The 19,252-nt window shown below is 40.5% G+C and overlaps 3 protein-coding genes across 3 annotated transcripts; all 3 read left to right on the top strand.

Annotated features, from left to right (window-relative positions):
• Positions 1-254: 254 nt before the first annotated feature.
• maea (macrophage erythroblast attacher) lies at positions 255-10,765 on the top strand. Its single transcript, XM_015373297.1, has 9 exons — positions 255-341; positions 3,954-4,136; positions 4,745-4,948; positions 5,037-5,159; positions 7,486-7,562; positions 7,672-7,780; positions 8,630-8,763; positions 9,054-9,249; positions 9,351-10,765. Exons 1-9 carry the CDS (start codon positions 273-275, stop codon positions 9,444-9,446), a joined length of 1,191 nt encoding a protein of 396 aa, XP_015228783.1. The 5' UTR covers positions 255-272; the 3' UTR covers positions 9,447-10,765.
• Positions 10,766-12,444: 1,679 nt separating this feature from the next.
• LOC107083795 (heterogeneous nuclear ribonucleoprotein A0-like) lies at positions 12,445-14,185 on the top strand. Its single transcript, XM_015373266.1, has one exon. The coding sequence runs from the start codon at positions 12,525-12,527 to the stop codon at positions 13,431-13,433; it is 909 nt and encodes a 302-aa protein (XP_015228752.1). The 5' UTR covers positions 12,445-12,524; the 3' UTR covers positions 13,434-14,185.
• A 2,865-nt stretch (positions 14,186-17,050) lies between these two features.
• Positions 17,051-18,564, top strand: LOC107083796 (heterogeneous nuclear ribonucleoprotein A0-like). Its single transcript, XM_015373267.1, has one exon. It carries the CDS (start codon positions 17,088-17,090, stop codon positions 18,000-18,002), a length of 915 nt encoding a protein of 304 aa, XP_015228753.1. The 5' UTR covers positions 17,051-17,087; the 3' UTR covers positions 18,003-18,564.
• The last annotated feature ends 688 nt before the right edge of the window (positions 18,565-19,252 follow it).

The following is a 19,252-nucleotide window of genomic DNA, read 5'->3' as shown; positions in this document are numbered from 1 at the left end:
GGCAATTTGTTGTCTCTATTTTATTTTGACTTGAACAGTAACGCTACTATTGCTGTGATCGTATTTTGTATATTTTTCCAGATGTTTGTTTAAACTGCTAAAATTGGAATAAATATATTATGAGGAAAAACAACAACAACAAAAAAACATAACGTCTCCTGGTGAGTATCACCCCCGTGTCACTAGGGGGCGATAGTGAGGCACTGATGCCATTCTGAGCTGAAGGCGAAAAAAACAACAAAAACAGCTACAAGAAAAATCACAAAACCAAGATGGCGGTTCAGGAGACAGCAGCTCAGCTGTCCATGGCTCTGAAAGTCCAAGAATATCCCACCCTAAAGGTAAACACAGCACAAACTGTAACATGTCAATCCCCTATTCTAATCTACACCGTCATAACGTCCAGGTCTGTTTAAAGGAGGATAATTAGTGGTTAATTAGAGACTGCTACGGCGAACATTACAGGGAGGCTGGGGTTAGCTAAACTAGCACAACCAGAAAACCAACCTCCTGGATTTAAAGGAAGGATTTTAAAGTGTCAACACCATTTTTTGGGGTATTTGGCGATTTTCTTTTTAGTTTGAAGATTATTTATACCGAATCCTTCCAAAAGTGCATAGTTGTTAGATTAAAATCGAGCTTGCTTTTGACTAACTGGATCCGTGAGAAAAGAAAAAAAAAGCTTGCAGGATGGTTTTCTTGGAATAACTAGGGAAAAGGTGTGGATTCTTTTATAAAAGGTGAAAGTATCTGATAGTTTTTCTGCCTGTTTCGGATTAATCCGTTTTACTTCTGGTTATATCTACGTGAACCAGAAACAACATGGTTGATCTACCTTTCGTGGAAGAAATGACAGGATGCAGACGTGATTAGCCTGCTAACGTTAGCTCTGATCAGTGGAGGCAAACCGGTGGCTGTTAAATGCCGGTATGTGGTGCTGATTGGGAGGGAATGAGGAGGCTAGTTTATGGATGGTTGGGGGTTCCTGAGTCATCAGATTCCTGCCGCTTCTCTGTGCTTCAAAATGGCCAGTGGGAGAAATCCCAGCCGGCTGCCGCACACACGCACTGCTCCTCCATTCTCCCACTCAGCATCACTGCGACACCGTTAGGAGACGGGCTCCCGGTCCGGTGTGTCCAGGGACACTGTGAGTATCAGCTGAATGACAGCATCTGGGTCGGAACCGAGGGGGTAAAATGTTACCAGGGTGATGAAAAGAGGCTGTGGAGAAAAGCATCGCTATGGTTCTGCTGCAGGAAGGTGCTGGGCACCATTTTAGGACAGGGCTGATGTTCTAACTGAAGAGGATCATCTGTAACATGATGCCTCCATTATTAACTAAATGCATCAGCTGCTGGGTTTTTATGTCCTCATTTTAGTTATGGTTTAATCAAAAGAGCAATAAAGAAACCCTTTGATAATAATACCCGAGCTTATGTGTGCAGATTTAAAGGGAAGACACCTACATCATGAAATCCTGGAAATGATTCATATCCTTCAATTTATAGTACATTCATAAAGCATATAATATATGCTATATAATACTATAATACAGTCATCAATAAAACAAAATAATCCTAACAATAGGTGAACCTTTTTAAATTCATTCATTAGCAAAAACCTTTGCAAAGATTTTACCAAATCAATTCAGTTTGTCTATTTGGCGCCAATTCACAGCATGTCATCGAAGGCACCTTATAGAGACGCTTCAACCAAATCATACAGTCAGATTGGTTCATAGTTTTCTATCTAAGGAAATCCAGCTGATTGCATCAACTCCACAAAAGGATAAATATTTAACTTTTATAGAAGTGGGAATAGCTGTCAGTTAATTGATTTTCTTCAATTAATGCTCAGCCCAAAGGTCATGTTTGTTACAGTAGAATAGGAAATGTTCCCATTGAAAAGTAATGAACATTTTAACTTGAACCAAAGTACCGTTTAGAATATTTCATATTTTAAATAAAACTTCTGTGTTTAATTGTAAGTTTTTTGTGTACAGTAAGTAACTCCTGTTCTCTTCAATAAAATCTGTTTTTTTCCTCCTTCAGAGGTCGTGCAGCATTTGGGCATAGACTCAGAATGCTGATTTGATTTCCTAACAGATTCTGGAAAACATTTAACAACACAGTCAACTTTGTATCAGCTGAATATTGATAAAATGCTCTATATAACTGCTTGTATCAATGAGCAACTGGAAGAATAATTTCTTCCTTTTTTTGAGTTTTTTCCTGTTTACATTTTAATTCAGAAACAGGAAAAGTCTTGTTCTCCTGCAGTAATAACTTTATGGCGACCTGTGCTTTATGTCTGCTTAATATTGGACCTGTTGGATGTTCTGATCCACTCTTGAGCCCCAAATCTCACACAGATTTCACCTACAGACTAATTTTAGGGGCCTGATTGTGATTTCCAGATGCTTCTGGGTTTTTGTACTCTCTTAAATCCTTCTAGAGTCGGAGTTTTCTGATTGAGACATCAAAATGCTTCATCTTATGTGTTTTGCATAAAGATATAATCATGTCTTTAAGCATTCGTTAAATCTAAAAATGAGCTTTTCTCTGAAAGCCAATTTAAAGCTACTATATGTCTAGTTTACAATATATTTTCTTGTCATCTGCTTTTGTCTACGTGGGACTCATTGATTAATTGGACATAATTAATAACAGTCGGACATCTAAATAATAACGGCTGTATTTTCCACTTAGTTGTGGAATATCCATTTGTTCCCACACGGTTTAAGTTGGTAGGTGAAACATTAACCTGTTATGTAACAGATGTTGTACAAACTGTTATTTTTTTTATTTGACATAATTAATAATCACAAACTATGCTACAGCTGCAAATCGGTACCTTTCTCATCTCTTTATTCGGGAGTTTAGATTCTTTTACATGTTTAATAGGTTAATGTATCCGATCCTTGTTCTGATCAATTTTCAGTCAGAATTTTTTAGCTTTATGTACAAAAAGATGCATTGTTTTGACATGCATATCCTGATTCTCAGACTTTGGAACCAAATTTCAGAAATGTTGAGCTTAGAGGATGAGAATAATTTTCATTAGTCAAGATGAGTAAAGTGAGTTTAGTTATTGGTCACTTTGGATCAGGCTTTTCTTGACATTTTGTGTGAGATCCTGTTTCATCTCTGCAGATGGTTCTTGTCAACCCAGTCACTCCAGTTTTAGGTGAGAAGGAGATTCTAGGAGGCCTTTGGAACAGTTAAGAAAGTTGGATATTTTCTAGGAAAACAGATTCCTGTCTAAATAGAAGCATGGTCGAAGGAATCCATCTGGGAGGCTGTTTTCTCTTCCAGTAAACACCATACGTCTGAGCTGAGGTCTCTGCCCACAGAACATAACGCAACATGTGAAACATAAGGTCCCATTCTGCCATCGGAGTTTGGAACAGATCTCTGAAATCCTAATAAACTGTGTTTCCTCCTAAGGGTGCATTTCCTAGTCAGCCAGCTTGAGGGGAAGAATCCCGTCAGTGGATCAGAGGCTGCAATAAAAAGAAGCTTCCTGCTTAATCAGAAATGGCCACATGCTACTAGCTATACTACATGGATTAGACAAAGTCATTTTGGATATTCAAAAAAAAAAAATGGAATAAAAATACACAAAAATTCTTTAAGTATTAAATAATATAAATCAATATACTTGATCGGAGGACTGGCTATTTGATTCTCTATTTTCCATTTATTTGTTGGCTTTTTACCTCTGTAGAATTACTTTTTATCATTGTCCTTCAAGTGGGGCGGTTTGCCTCAGCTTGATCTGACAGACTCTGACATAAAGATGTCTTCTGATCTCCTGAAAAAAAAAATCTATTTATATGATTCAAAATGTGGATGTGGCTTGATTCTTTTTTCAAAATCTTAAAACTTCATCAAAACAGCAGCCTTAAACTGAACTCAGTCCACTTTCACCACACCATAGCGTTGTCTCACCAGGTGCCGTACGAGACTCTGAACAAACGGTTCCGAGCGGCCCAGAAGAACATCGACCGGGAGACGAGTCACGTCACAATGGTGGTTGCAGAGCTGGAGAAGACCCTCAGCAGCTTCCCAGTGGTTGACTCCGTGGTGTCACTGCTGGATGGAGTGGTGGAGAAGCTCAGTGCTCTGAAGAGGAAGGTGAGACAACTGCTAACAGAGATGTTTGATATTTTTGTTCTGACTATACACTTGTTTTATTAAACACTTTCCACACAATTGGAAGTAGATATTTATGTTCATGATGCTGTAATGGCCTACAATATTTGTACTACTGCTGCCCATTTATTCAGATTTGAAAGCCCAGAATTATAAAAGATTCATGTCAAGATTCATGTTGTTTTCACTGTGAATGATAAAAAAAAACATATTAATTTTCACCTTTGTTACAGATTTACAAATTAAAATTTTTAATTTAAAAAGAAACTTTTAAAAAGTAGGAAATATATGATGTTCCCATGAGGATGGTCAGACTGATCCATGGGTCATAACAGGAAACTATCTTCTGCTCAGTGTGGAGTTAATAAGCAAATACAATCAGAATAGAGGCTTTAAATGCTGAATCCTCACCTTAATTCAATTTTTTTTTTTAAATGGGACACAGTGATCATGCGTGGCTACCTGAAGGTTGTCGTCAAGGCTTTACTTCAATCTACAGAGGACACTTAAAAACTTTCCTTGGTCCAACAATAGCTATGTTGTAGTGGAGAGGCCCTGAGCATCACCAGCATATCCTGTGTTTTCTAAAGGCTGCCGAGTCGATTCAAGCAGAAGATGAGAGTGCCAAGCTCTGCAAGCGTCGCATCGAGCACCTGAAGGAGCACAGCAGCGACCAGCCTGGTTCTGTCAACCTGTGGAAGAAGAAACGCATGGACCGCATGATGGTGGAGCACCTGCTGCGCTGTGGCTACTACAACACAGCTGTGAAGTTGGCCAGACAGAGTGGTATAGAGGTGATCACCGGGTCTCCTGGCTATCATATGTTCCTCTGGATGTTCTCTGATTTACATATATAGTGATCAATTCTGCCACCTCTGTTAGGATCTGGTGAACATTGAGATGTTCCTCACAGCTAAGGAGGTGGAGGAGTCTTTGGAGAGGCAGGAGACGGCCACGTGCTTGGCCTGGTGCCATGACAACAAGTCCCGCCTCCGCAAGATGAAGGTTTGTAAAATTCAGCATTTGGACCATATTCCCTTCATTCTCAGACCGTGAGACATATTTTAACTAACAAAATAAGTATTATAAGCTCTATTTTACTCATTGGATGGCGAGGATTCATCTGAAAGGGAGACCCAGGCCTATTCCCAAACCGCTCCCTAACCATTAACCCTTAACTATCAAGTGTGACTCGTAGTGAAGTCACACTGGCAGCTGTGGAAAGTGCCTGGATTGTACCTTGGGGTATAAACATGAATGGGATGACCTACTCCCTCCAATGGAATGGGAATGTCACTGATCTCTATTTATTTACTGGTAACTGGATTGCCCGGAAAGTGAAGCCACCGTCCGCCATGCTGGTACTCCCCACTCTTACAGAGATATGCAGAAAAAATGTCTACATGTGTAGCATTTGGCTGCAAAAACAGCCAGTTTGCCGGCTGTGGGAAGTTTTTTTCAAAGGTAATTTCAGTGTCAGTCTGTGCATACATACTTGTATGTATTATTATTATTATTTTTTTTTTTCAAATGATCAGATTCTTGTTGTAAATAAGCAAAAAGCAAAATATGAACTTGGTGTTGCCTGTTATTCTACCAATTGATGTGATTTTGCTAGTGTAGAAATGAGCTCTGGGGAGTTATTAAATTGGTTCATTAATTTAGCTCTATTGTAAATCTGTCAGATTTGAAGGCTAATGCACAGACAAAGAAGAAAAGTATTTGGCATCATGCATGCACAATTTGCAAATAGAAAAATACTATAGCATTAACAGACATATACTTGTAATTCAGTCTTTATCTAAAATCTTAAAATTATATGTAAGATGTAATTACCATGACAATATAATAAATACATGTGAGTAATCAATTTAGCACTTTTGGCACATCTGTATTATGCTCCATTAACACATATAATTTGTATAATATGTCATTTTACATGATTTATAGGCTTGACTATGCAATGTGATGTGCCTATTTTTTTATTATAAGTTAAAGTAATCTACTTATGCTGTGAAACAGCAAGTGTGTGTCAAAGTAAGGAATTTATCTTTATTTTAAAAGTCTTAAGTTCCCCTGAAAATGAGAACATCATCGTTGTTCGATGCTGTAGCGCACATATTGTTTACATTGTGACCAATCTAACTAGGGAGTACCAATATGGCGGTCAGTGGCTTCACTTCAAAACGGTATTACCAACTGGCAATTGGAAATCCAGGGAATAAATAGAGATCAGTAGGGAAAGCAGTCGTTCCTATGGCAACACACTGACGCCTCGTGCGTGGCTGTAGCTCTGTGTTGCAGGTTAACATAACATTAAACATTTTCTATTTTCTTAAACATTATACTCTCCAGTCAAATAGAACTATTTCATAGGGGACCTTCCCTTTAGGGATAAATGATGTCTTTTGTTTTTTGTTTTTTTCTTTTTCCTAACTCGTGATTTTCTTTCATTGTGATAAAGCTGCAGCCAGCCAGCAGAACTTACATTTGAATGCACGTGTTTCCTCCACCACTAGTTTACCGTTACACCTGCTGCTTAATTCCAGCGAGCCTGCATTTGATGCAGACTCACTATTTAAGGGCTGAACGGTCCACTTGCCCACTGCATGGTTTGGGACGGCGCTTAATGCGGCTGACCCTCTCTGGGAAAGCGCAAACAAAGGGTTGGTGTTCAGGGGCTGCTTTTGGGATTCAGCCCCAATGTTACAGACAAGTTCCTCTGAATAGGGAGCAGGATCCATTAAGAGTAGCATCAACATCAGCAGAGGCTAAATAAATAGTCTTTGACTTAAAGCATATGTTTATCTCCTGAACGTTCACACTGTTGTTATTTCTGTAGATTAATCAAAATCTCAATTGCAAAATTAAGATAAAACACCTGCATTAGAACTTGTTGATGTAAAATTGAGTTTGAAGTGGGAACGTAGACTCATCATGGATATAAATGCAGAAATTTGGGGAATTTTAATTATTTATATACATTAATTTTAATGTTTTTTTTTTTTTTGCCTGACTTTAAGCTCTTTAAAACCAGTTCAGGTGTTTTAGGTCATCCTACTGTTGAAACAGATCCTTCTGTGCAGGTAACCAGATTTAGTGCAGTGTTCTATGGTTTAAAAAAATTATTTATTTGATTCCCTGTGAACAAATTCAGATTAAACTCACTTGAAAGATGTTCTGTTAAAAAATGACCCACCAGACTTCAAGCTACAGCCAATCAGGCTTGCTTTCTAAAAGCATTTTTACGACAGATTTGAGAGTCTGGTTCTTGCAGCTTTGGGAACTTTAAGAGGTTAAAGTTCAGATAATTTCCCCCTTCATTTTGCAGAGCTGTCTGGAGTTTAGCCTGAGAATTCAGGAGTTCATTGAGCTCATCAGACAGAACAAGCGTATGGATGCAGTCCGGTACTTCACACAGAACTCAACACACACTTTACACTCACTTTCCTCTAAGAAGCAGCATTTATTTAAACTGTCACAACTGAGTTTGTTGGTCTCTGTTTGCTCACATCAGACATGCAAGGAAGCACTTCAGCCAAGCAGAAGGAGGACAGCTGGATGAGGTCCGGCAGGTGATGGGCATGCTGGCCTTCCCATCAGATACACACATCTCCCCATATAAGGTACCAGTACTGGGAATAATCCAACTTTGGTAACAGTTACACTGCAGATTACAGGAGAGCTGGATGATATGAAGTAGCATCTTCCAGCCACCAGATGGCGCCTGTTGTCTTAACAAGACCAAGCTAACTAAACTACAGGCTACATTTAAATTATGTTTAGTTTACAATAAAAACAACTTGGAGTCAAGCAAACCTTTTAATTATTTTGCAGTTTAGATCAATTTGTGAATCCAACAAAATGCTCTTTTTTTAAATGAAACACAGTTGAGTCCAGTTAGTAAAGTATTGCAGAATTATTCCACATTACATGACGGATCAGTGGAAATACAGCTTGTGGTTTTTGTCATCTTTACTCAGATTGTAGAAATAAATAGGACATATTTAAGTAGTTTATTTTGATAAGGGTTCCTATTTGTTGTAGAAACGGTTAAACTGGTTTTTCCTGTTTTTTTGCCCAAGTACAACGGGAACCTCACCCTAAAAATGTCCTCAGTTTGTTTCTCACTGGTTGAATAAACAAACATAAACCAGAAACTGTTTTTTTTTTTTTTTTTATAAAATGGATCATGAGAATAAAATAAAATAGCTCATCTTTAGCCGTTCTGAGTATTTTCGATTTTGAAATGAACAAACGGGGGTAACCCGAACTGAAAGTTGTGATTCACACATTAACTTTAGCCCAATGTTTCAAGAAGGTTCTTGACTAATTTTGTTAGTATAATTTTCTATAGCAATTTTTTAACTATTTGTATCTTTCTCTGCAGTTGTATGCATGCTGCTCAGATAGAAATTATTTGGCTTATTGTCCTCATGGGGGAAACTTCTCCATGGGCTTTTTGTTTCCATCAGGATCTTTTGGATCCAGCTCGCTGGAAAATGCTGATCCAGCAGTTTCGATACGACAACTACAGACTCCACCAGCTGGGAAACAATTCTGTCTTCACAATCACCCTGCAGGCTGGTCTTTCAGCCATCAAGACGCCGTATCCTTTATTTACACTAACCTTTGGGCTCCTTCTCAAAAGTCCAAACTTCTTTAAACTGTCCCTATAAATGACTGAATTTAGCCTCTTTATGTTGAATGATTGATCAAGCAGCTTGTTGCTGGAGCTTTAACAGCCTGAACTAAAGTCTCTGCATCAAGCTGGGAGATTGTCCGGGATATGTGTGGTCTGTAGAGATGTTAGCTGGACCTGGATGGAGGAAAGGTCAGATCTGATTAAGCTCTCTGCAGACTCAGTTGTTCTTTATCATTCTTAACTCATCCTTTCAGTCAATGCTACAAGGAGGATGGCTCCTCCAAAAACCCAGACTGCCCAGTTTGCAGTAAATCTCTTAATAAACTGGCCCAGCCGCTGCCCATGGCTCACTGTGCCAACTCCAGGCTAGTCTGTAAGATCTCTGGGGAGGTCATGAATGAGAACAACCCTCCAATGATGCTGCCTAACGGATACGTCTACGGCTACAACGTGAGTCCTCTCTGTGACAAAACCATGTTTCATATGTTGTGTGAATTCTTGACAAAATCATGGAAACTCTACTCTGGTTCTTTTTGGTTTTATATCCTCAGTCCCTGCTGTCCATTCGCCAAGACGACAAAGTTGTGTGTCCCAGAACCAAAGAGGTCTTCAGCTTCTCTCAGGCAGAGAAGGTCTACATCATGTGATCACATGGAGCTTCTCAGTGTTGACGAGATCAAGTTATGGCCCTGCCCTCCATCATTGGTGACCTGGCCCACTCAGAACCACCAGTGGAGCTGTGATCCAGCGCCCTTCATCCCCCAACCCCCCTCTTACCAATAGATAATCCAGTCCCCCTTCCTCCCCCTCCTCCCCACTTTATCTCACAGAAACTGGGCTCTTCTTTCAGACTGTTTAGATGTGACTAGAAGTTGTTTGACCTGATCCATTCAAGCACATGGACTATCAACATTTTCATCATCTTAAAGGCCTTTACTCTGAACCTTAGAGTCTAGACAAAAGGAGTGAGTGGAAACTGTTAGTTAGATGTTTGATTTTACTACAACAAATAAAAAAGAACTTGTAAAGGATTACTTGGGAGTTTTTTTTTCATTTTACAAATAGTTTCTTTTATTTTTACATTAACTCAGTGTTATAACATTTGGGGTTGGTCCTTTTTTTGTAAAAAAACAAACAAAAACAAAACAAAAAAACAAATCTAGTCCTATGATCCATGGTGGAAAACAATCCATCAGTGTCTTCCTTCTTAGTGATATTTGGGAAACGCAGCCTCAATTGATCAGCTATAGATTCTATTTTAGCAAATATCTATAGTTGTCTCGTAATGACTTGACAGTTTTGAGAAAGAAGGCTGTTTCAGTAAAGGTGTGAACAGTTTCTATTGCCATGCAGGACACTTAGCTAGACCAGAACCTCTGGTTTCAATTGTTTTTATTCTTCATGTGAATCAACTTTTCATTTCACTGTGATTTTCCTTCAGCTTCACTCACAATTAGACTCATTAGACTTACATATGCTATTGATGCTTTTTATAGGTTTCATTTTCTAACCGTTGACCTAGCACCAATAACAGGTGTGTAGCATTAAGGGGTGCCAGCAGATATTTAATGGTGGTACTGTTTAAGCCGCAACAAAACTGTTGATCCAACACTGCTGCCTTTCCTTTCAAAGTCAAAGGGGACGACCTTGAGTTACCTGAGTACCGTACATGAATCATTCTTGTCCTGCATGACTGAAGTACGTAGTGTAAAGTGGATGAGGAGAAGCTTTTAGCTTCGGCATCTACTGATTTCTAAATGTTCAAGTTTAAAACATCCCAGAAAAAAAAAAAAACGGCTTCAACGCAGGTTTTATTTGGTCCTTTCTCCTTGTTAACCGGCCCACATTTGTATCCGTATGTGATCTGGAAGTGTATCTGTGAAGGAGCAAACTGTCATGTGTGTTTGTATTGGTAGAATAGAAACCGGGAATGTTTTCGAGAGCTCAATGTCTCATAAAGATCTTAGTCAAACTTTGGATTTCAGTGTTTTGTTTATTTGCATATTTGCAGAATCTGATCGGCTCACGTGACTAAAGAGTGTGACGTTAACTTTCTATCTGAGCTAAGCTGTGGAGGCTTAGCATACTACTATTGGTGTCTTTATCTGCAGTTGTATGCATGCTGCTCAGATAGAAACAGGTCCCCGCAGGTATGTTGATGTGGAAATCGATCCTACTGCCGCATCAGACCCATAAAAGTCAACATGTTTTTAGTGCAGACACTGAAGAGCTGATAATATAGGATGACACAGTTCTCATATGACATGTTAAATAAATTGGGAAAACAGTGAAACACCTCACTAAAGTATGGATAGGTCTGGAACTTGTTCATATTTATTGCTTGACTTTATTGATCTTACAGTGGAGAAATGTACTCGTTACATCAACACAAATAATCAAAGGAGAATAAGAAGGTGCATGGGCTATATACAGTGCGTCCACATATGACAGCTGTTTTTATGTTTGTCATGTTTGCTTTAAGGAACAAAGAGGAATAAAAACAACTACAAACTGTAGAAATATTAGGGGATTTTCTGTAAATTCTTACATTTAGACACTTAAGTAATCTAGTTTGAAGCATTTAATTATAAATCAGTCCATTTGTGTGCAAACCAATCAATTAAGTTCTGGTTAGGTTCTAAAACAATCTCCCAACCTTTAAAAAAATATCAATTCATTATCTGAACATGGAAATGGGGTCTACAAGGAAACATATTAGTCAAACATTTTACACAACTGTTCTTCTATTAATTAATAGATACAATAAAGGGATTTTCTATTCATTATGTCAAATAGAAAGTCAGAAATCATCATGGCAGTTATATTCCAGCAGCCATGTGGGGGAGACAGAAAACACGTGGCTAAAGTTTCTGTTTAAAGCTTAAAACTGAACTTTTATTATGTCTGTTTGCAAAACATTTTCTCTTGTATAGCTGAACATTTCACATTACACTTAATGGCACATTGTGGTGGCAGCATCTTTTTATTTTCTCAGACAGGGACAATGAAGACAAAAAGGAATTAAATGCAGTATTCTACTAAACTACATATAACTTTTAAAGGAGAATGGGAAACGAGCGTAAATCCTCAACGGTGTCCCTGAGAAGGGGGACATTAGTCGTCTTTATTCTGCGGGGGTTGGTCCCCATCATGGGGACCCCATCCCCCCTTCTCTTTTATGTCGGTTTTGTTTCATGTTTCAGTGAATAAAGGTTAATATTAATATAGAAAATCGTTAGAAATGCAAAGTTTGATTCTTCAAATCCCCGAATGGAATGGAAATGAACCCCCTCATTTATTAAGACATTACAGAAGTTGTTTAAGCAAACGTCTTTATGAAGCGTTGCGTCGAGCTATATTTTGACCTCTTTTAGTTATGACTAGAAGCCAACACTGCTTTATTCTTATTTTTTCTTTTATCGCCTTTAACATGTTTAAAGGATGAGAGACATATTGATATTAACCACAACGGAATAAATACAACGCCTTCCATTTATTTGAAATGCATTTATAATGTCTTTGTCGCCATTACGTGATTTTTCAAGATGTCCGATTCACCCCTCCCCCTCCGCTAAGACACCGGAAAAGGCGTCGTTTCTGTGTCGTCATTGCAGTTCATTTATATAAAGCTGCGTTCTTCTCCTCCGCCATCTTGTGATCAACCCGTTGTTGGACACACGCAGACCGTTTTTTCTGATCGCCATTTTTTCTCCCATTTTTCCAAAATGAACGACCAGCTCTGTAAACTGTTCGTCGGCGGGCTGAACGTAGACACCGATGACGATGGCCTGCGCAAGCATTTCGAGCAGTACGGCTCGCTCACCGACTGCGTGGTCGTCGTGAACAAGCAGCTGCAGCGCTCCCGCTGCTTCGGCTTTGTTACCTACTCCACGCCGGAGGAGGCCGACGCCGCCATGGCTGCCAGGCCGCACACCGTAGACGGCAACGCGGTGGAGGTGAAGCGTGCGGTGGCCAGGGAAGATGCAAACAAACCCGAAGCTCTGGCTAAAGTAAAGAAAATCTTTATCGGTGGGCTGAAAGACGACATCGAAGAAGAGCACTTGACCGAGTACTTCTCGCAGTACGGCCAGGTGGAGAAGTCTGAAGTCATCTCCGAAAAAGAGACGGGGAAGAAAAGAGGCTTCGGTTTCGTGTACTTCACCGACCACGACTCCGCCGACAAGGCGGTGGTGGTGAAGTTCCACACAGTTAATGGACACAAAGTCGAGGTGAAGAAAGCCCTGACGAAACAAGAGATGCAGGCGGCGAACAGAAACACAATGGCGCCGAGAGGAAGGCCCGGCAGAGGCATGAGAGGGAATCAAAATGGCTTCGGAGGCAGGGATTATGGCGGAAGCTACAACTACGGAAATGGCGGCGGTGGCGGCTACAACTGTGGCGGCTACGGAGGGTACGGTGGACCGTACGGAGGTGGTTATGGCGACCAGGGAAGCGGCTACGGTGGTGGCAACGGCTACAGCGACTTTGGCAGCGGCTACGGCCAGCAGTCCTCTGGCTACGGCCCCATGAAAGGGCCGCCCTTCGGAGGCCAGAGGAGCGCTGCTCCCTACTCCAGAGGCGGAGGTGGTGGAGGATATCCCAGGGGGGGCTACGGTGGTGGCGGCGGCTACTAAAAGAGAACACCCTCCCCACTCACGCCTCCCGCGAAACGTTTCTCCCCGCCATTTGGTCGCAAAACTCTGTCATGAATGGGGCCGTCTGTCGTGAATCCCATCCGTGGCAGAGCCGCAGAGACACCCCTCCCCCACCTGAACCCCTAACAGGTAGGAAGGTCACTTCCCAGAACACCTGCTTAACCCGAACAGTGCTTCTATTGCTGTTCACCTAGGACACACAATCCAAGAATTACACTTTATAACAGTGACCCCTTTTTTTTATTGTACCCACGCCATCAGTGTGAGGTTGTCTTTAGAGTTGGATTATTTTTTAATTTGCGTTCAGTTGTTGTGTTTGAAAAGTGATGTAGGATTATTTCTTTCTTGACCAGTTATTTTAATATCTTGCATTTTAAACAGTTGGATTCGATTTTGTTATAAATTTAGTGGGAAAATTAGTGTATTTTCTTTTCAACAAAGATGAGAAAGCATGTACTTTTTTGTTCTTACCATCAGTTTGTATAATTTTCTGGACCATCCAAATGCACAAAAAAAAAAACAGGACTCCTCCCTTTCCTCTTACTCTGTACTTTAAATCCCTCCAAGCATATTGATAGTTTCAGTCTAAATATTGTTCATTTTTCCCATTACCTGTAGCAATATCTATTGTATATTGTATACTTTCATGTGTTGGAGAACAAAACCTTATTGTTGGAACATTTTTGGTATGCTCATGTATGTTCATTTTAAATAAAACGTTATACCACTTAGCTTAGTTATCTTACTTCTTTAACCAGGCTTCAAGTTTATTCACAGGTTTATGAGATCATCTCCTTGCTCTTTAGTTACATGACATCGTTTCCACAGTTTATTCCTTTACTCAGGTGGGTGAAATGGTTGCAGTCTACCCACAGCCAATGCATGTAGGCTTTGTAGGGTGAGACCTTGCCTTTTACTTGACTTATTTACTCTTTTACTGAAATAATCTATATGTGGACCTGAGGGCTCTGATAATTATCTTTGATTATTCCTACATTTAGGTGTTCTTACTCGTATTCCTGTAGGCTATCCCAGCCATAATAGCCGTAGCAGTTTGTTTGTAGGCTACGTCAGGACCCTGTTGATTACCTGGGGTCGATTGTGATAGGAGTCTGAAATATCTCTTTAGGATATCCACATCCAGCCAACTAGGTATGTAATTCAACCTGTCTTCACTCTGTGTTGGTCAAAAATGTATGGAACATATTTAAGATGGTGCACAAGTGTACCATTGTTTAATCTTATCAGACCACTACGTCTGTTTATGAGTAGCTAACTTAAGTAAAATGGGGATTATTGTTGCTTGATTGGTCTAAAGTGGGTGGAGGGGGAGTTTGTTCCACGGATTCACTAGTCAGTGGAGCGAGTGAAGGATGATCTTCTCTGGTTCAGTTTCTCACTGTTTTTTCTTTCCCCTCCAATCTCCTCCAGGTTGCCCCTGTAACCTGGACTGAGGGGGCATCGCCCTGGAAGCGATGGGGTGTGTCTCCATGCTGACAGGGAGCCAAGGAGGACTGGAACCTTCTTTCCCTCCAGGTGAATGATCAATGTTGGTTGCTGGTTTTCTAATAGTCTGCTGGAAACACATGATTAATTTATAGCTTTGTTTCCAAATTTGTTGCAAATCAATTAAAAAGCCATGAACCAAGAGTTCTTAAACATGCAGTTTTTAACTAAAACCATAGGTTCTTCTGTCTAAAAATTAAGAAGCCAAATGGGATAAAATCTACTGCAGCAGCTTGATGACAGATGAGTGGTTAAATTACTGTTACTGACTTTAAGAGGTGTTTATTTTATTGTTCTCTTGTAGGTTTTTTTTCGTGCATCCCAGAGGATGAGGAGCTTCTGTACTGTTGGCTGAATTTTTCTGTTTTCTTAACAAATGCCTAATAAATATTTATTTTTTGATATACAAAAAAGACTTGTTACTTTTCTACAATACCCTTCGAGTCTGGAGGTAAATGCTCTTACTTGTGGAGTACGATTTTGAGTCATTGGTTAATGGGTTTGTTTATGAGCAGTTGAGATAAAACTGCATGTTAATGTTCCCAAAGATAAGCCAAGGTCCTGAATTTGATCCTTGGACATCATTTACCAGCAGCAAATTCTGCAGCTTATTAAATCCTTACTGAAGAGGGAACCCAGTAGAAAAGCTTTGAATGCTGATTTTACTGCAACAATTTAATTACTGATTGCAGTGTTGGTAGTTTAAGAACTGCCTACACTAAAGCATAGAGACAGGAATGTCTTCTAAAATTCATCCAGCTATATAAACAAAATATGAGGGATGTTTTTCTGTAACAATCACCTATAGAAGTCTAAAACATTACAGGGTTACCAGGCCATGGGTTTTCAATCTTGTGATAAAGGGAGGAAGGGCCACAGATTAAATCTGTCAAAGAATGGTGCATGGAACTGCACACATTGGTGCTGTAGAAAATGGCTACATAGATATTTAAAATTAACAAAAAATTGTGAAGCCCTGACATTAAGATAGTATATTTCAAAATGGTCATATGTTGGCTTGGTGCTACAGCAAACTCAGTCACGAGCCCTTCAATCATTGTCTTTCTATGACAACCCTTTCTAGTTACTGCTTGTGCACCATGAACCTTATCCTGCAGCATACTGCTACGTGGATTAGTATAGAACGACTAAACCATCAGTTTTATTGTAATACAATTTATAAAGCTGCCAGATAATTGGACTGGAAATATATATTTTTAAATGTAATATTAGGGGGAAAGTATAAGACTGGTGGATTTAGACATTCGTTGAACTAGGGCAGAGTAAAATGGAGGGAAATGTATTCAATGTTAACCCAAGTGAACAACATTCCGGACCAAAGTCCAGATTTATGGATGCAGACTTTCTCATTTCTAAAAGTTAAAGGTTGCCTTTAAATGGTTTCAGAGGGAAGTATGTTTTCAAACAGATTTAGGAGTTTGTTCAATTGGTAAATCAAGGAACATTTGTCCACTTTAAACATTAGTTTAACAATAGAGAAAATGGAGGGAAACATAACGGTGATGCTTATCTTGTGTCCATCTGATTTTATCTGGCTTCCAAGAAGAAAAATCTAGGAAAAAAGTGTGGCCCTACCTTAATCATTTATCCTACAAAAAAAAGTTTAGGATAAATCAAATCAGCTGCCTTCTTTACTGTCACCTAAAGATGTCTTTGATGTTATGAGCACTGTACACTCTGACCCAGATTTCGTACAAACTATAATCAGTATTTCCCTTCAATGCTATGATCCTACAGTGGAACTGTTTTTTTCCTAAATGAAGTAGCCTGGTTTGTTGCCTTCAAGGTCAGGGAAGAAATTTGGCTTAATGAGTATTTTATCTATACCGTTAAGGTTAAAATGCTGTTAAACCTTTTTTGAGGTTATATTTCTTTAAAAAGGGACGATCAAACAAAATAGCCACGGAAGATTGTGATTTTTTTCTTTTTTGTGTGTGCTAAAATCAACGGAACAGAAAGGCTTCAAAGCGGTGTGGGAGGCGACGTTTTTTAAAAAACGGAGGCCGACCAATCACATACCGTGACGTCAAACGCCATGCCCACACGTTGTTCATTGAAGAAGGACAGGGAAAGTCTCCATTTCCCATCCTCCAGACGAAACCCAACATGACGGACAAACTGTGCAAGCTTTTTGTTGGAGGGCTGAACGTGGAGACCACCAGCGATGGCCTCCGAGCCTATTTCGAACAGTACGGCTCTCTGACGGACTGTGTCGTGGTTATGAACCAGCAGCTCGGAAGGTCCCGCTGCTTCGGCTTCATAACCTACTCCGCACCGGGGGAGGCCGACGCTGCAATGGCGGCTAAGCCACATGTCGTCGAAGGCAACAACGTGGAGCTGAAGAGGGCCATAGCCCGAGAGGACGCCAACAACCCCGACATCCTCGCCAACGTGAAGAAAATCTTCGTCGGCGGAGTGAAGGACCACATCGAGGCGGAGAACCTGACCGAATACTTCTCTCAGTTTGGCGCAGTGGAGAAATCCGAGATCATCTCCGACAAGCAGACCGGCAGGAAGAGGGGCTTCGGCTTCGTCTACTTCACGGACACCGACTCCGCCACCAAAGCAGCGCTGACCAAATATCACACCATTAACGGGAACAAGGTGGAGGTGAAGAAGGCCCTCAGCAAGCAGGAGATCACCACCGGAGGGCGCGGAGGAAGAGGCCGAGGGAGAGGAATGCAGAACTTCGGCGGCGGGAGAGGAGGTGGATACGGAGGAGGATATGGCGGCGGCTATGGCGGAGGTTACGGCGGGAATTACGGAAGTGGCTACGGCTATGGCGGCGGCTACAACAACGATAGCAGCGGTGGCTACGGGGGTTACGGGGGATACAACGAGTACGAAACCCAGGTGGGGGGAGGATACAGCAACGGAGACTTTGGGGAGGGCTACGGACAGCAGCAGTCTGGCTACGGCGCGATGAAGGGGGGCAACTACTCCTACCGTAGCGGGGCTCCCTACAGAGGAGGTGGGGGAGGAGGCGCCGTGAGAGGCGGTGGATTTGGAGGAGGCTATTAGGGCGTTTGAAAGCCAAGATGTTCATGGGGACATTAGAAACGAACTTTACATTTACAGCACCATCATCTTCGGTGTGGGGGGGCTGGGTAATGAGCTGAGCCCATCACCCAGCCTGGATGAATGAAAGCCGCCTCCTCCACGCGGATCCCATCTGTCCCTTTTTGTTCCACTCATTCTGGACTCTAACAACCCACGATTTGTGAATATATTTTGTCGTGTATTATTGAACCATGTGTAAAAAGTGAGCTCTGTGATATCCTGCTTCTCATAGAATATATGGGTTTGTCTTGCAAAAAAAAGTCGTTTTTGACTCTTTTGCATGATAAACTCAGGGTTTTATGGGGCTGGTGTTGGGCAGCCACGAGGCTCTATGCGAGCCTCCTGGATCTTAACATGTGTTCCTATTGGATGTGTCACGGACTGTTCGCCTAAAAAGAAATTTGCCGTCCGTTTAAGGCTTTCTTTTTGTTTTTTTTTTTCTTTTTTTAAGAATCGATACTGTTGTGTATGTGTTCATTTCGCCCCTATGTTGTATTCTGCTTTTATTATTAAAAGTTTTTAATGACTTGAATCATATTTCTGTCTTTTTATTAAAGGATGTTTTCAGCATAAAGGATTTTATTTGCAAGGTAAAACCTTATGAAAAACTTCTTATATGCGCCACTAGGGGGCGGTAGATGGGTTTTCTTTTATTCTAATGGCATTACACAGGTTACATACAGATGGTGTGTTACCTGCCAATAATGGCTACTTCAACTTAACTGAGATCTGAGGTTGAAGTCTAGTAAGAACATGAGAAAGTGGTTTGGTACAAAAACCTGGAATACAGGCTTTTCCTGACAAGCTGGTTTTGAATAGAAGGCTTCCTGCAGGATGAGATGTTTCTACTAACAAAGTTGTGCTTTTAAGAGAAACGTGGGTTCCCTGGCACTGGGATAACTTCCTATGAACAAGAAACTTGCATACATTTTAATTTGAGCTAATAACGGAAAAAAAGAGTCATACAGAGCTGGACCACAGCAATGGGAGCTTCACATTTAAACCCAAAATCCAATTAGTTTCTCTTACTGGATTGCAGTTCAGGTTTTATAGACCTTGGACCTGAAACTTTTTGAGAAAAATTAAATTCTAGTCGGGTGCTTCATATATTACAAAATCCAATTAGAATATATGATTCTGATTTTAAAGTTTTGGCCAGAAATTTGATCAAGAACCAGACGGTTAGTGATGTAACTTGTTTGCCAAGACCG

This window comes from Cyprinodon variegatus, unplaced genomic scaffold (assembly GCF_000732505.1).
Source record: "Cyprinodon variegatus isolate N-32 unplaced genomic scaffold, C_variegatus-1.0 Scaffold84, whole genome shotgun sequence".
NCBI classification, from domain to species: domain Eukaryota; kingdom Metazoa; phylum Chordata; class Actinopteri; order Cyprinodontiformes; family Cyprinodontidae; genus Cyprinodon; species Cyprinodon variegatus.
This window is presented reverse-complemented; position numbering and strand designations above follow the sequence as displayed.

Bases quoted from the DNA above. Each gene is read 5' to 3' on its own strand.
- LOC107083795 (XM_015373266.1), top strand. From the start codon at position 12,525: ATGAACGACCAGCTCTGTAAACTGTTCGTCGGCGGGCTGAACGTAGAC.
- LOC107083796 (XM_015373267.1), top strand. From the start codon at position 17,088: ATGACGGACAAACTGTGCAAGCTTTTTGTTGGAGGGCTGAACGTGGAG.
- maea (XM_015373297.1), top strand. From the start codon at position 273: ATGGCGGTTCAGGAGACAGCAGCTCAGCTGTCCATGGCTCTGAAAGTC. The intron at 5,160-7,485 runs GTTTGTAAAATT...TTCATTTTGCAG, and splicing joins CCCGCCTCCGCAAGATGAAG to AGCTGTCTGGAGTTTAGCCT. The intron at 7,563-7,671 runs GTACTTCACACA...TGCTCACATCAG, and splicing joins AAGCGTATGGATGCAGTCCG to ACATGCAAGGAAGCACTTCA.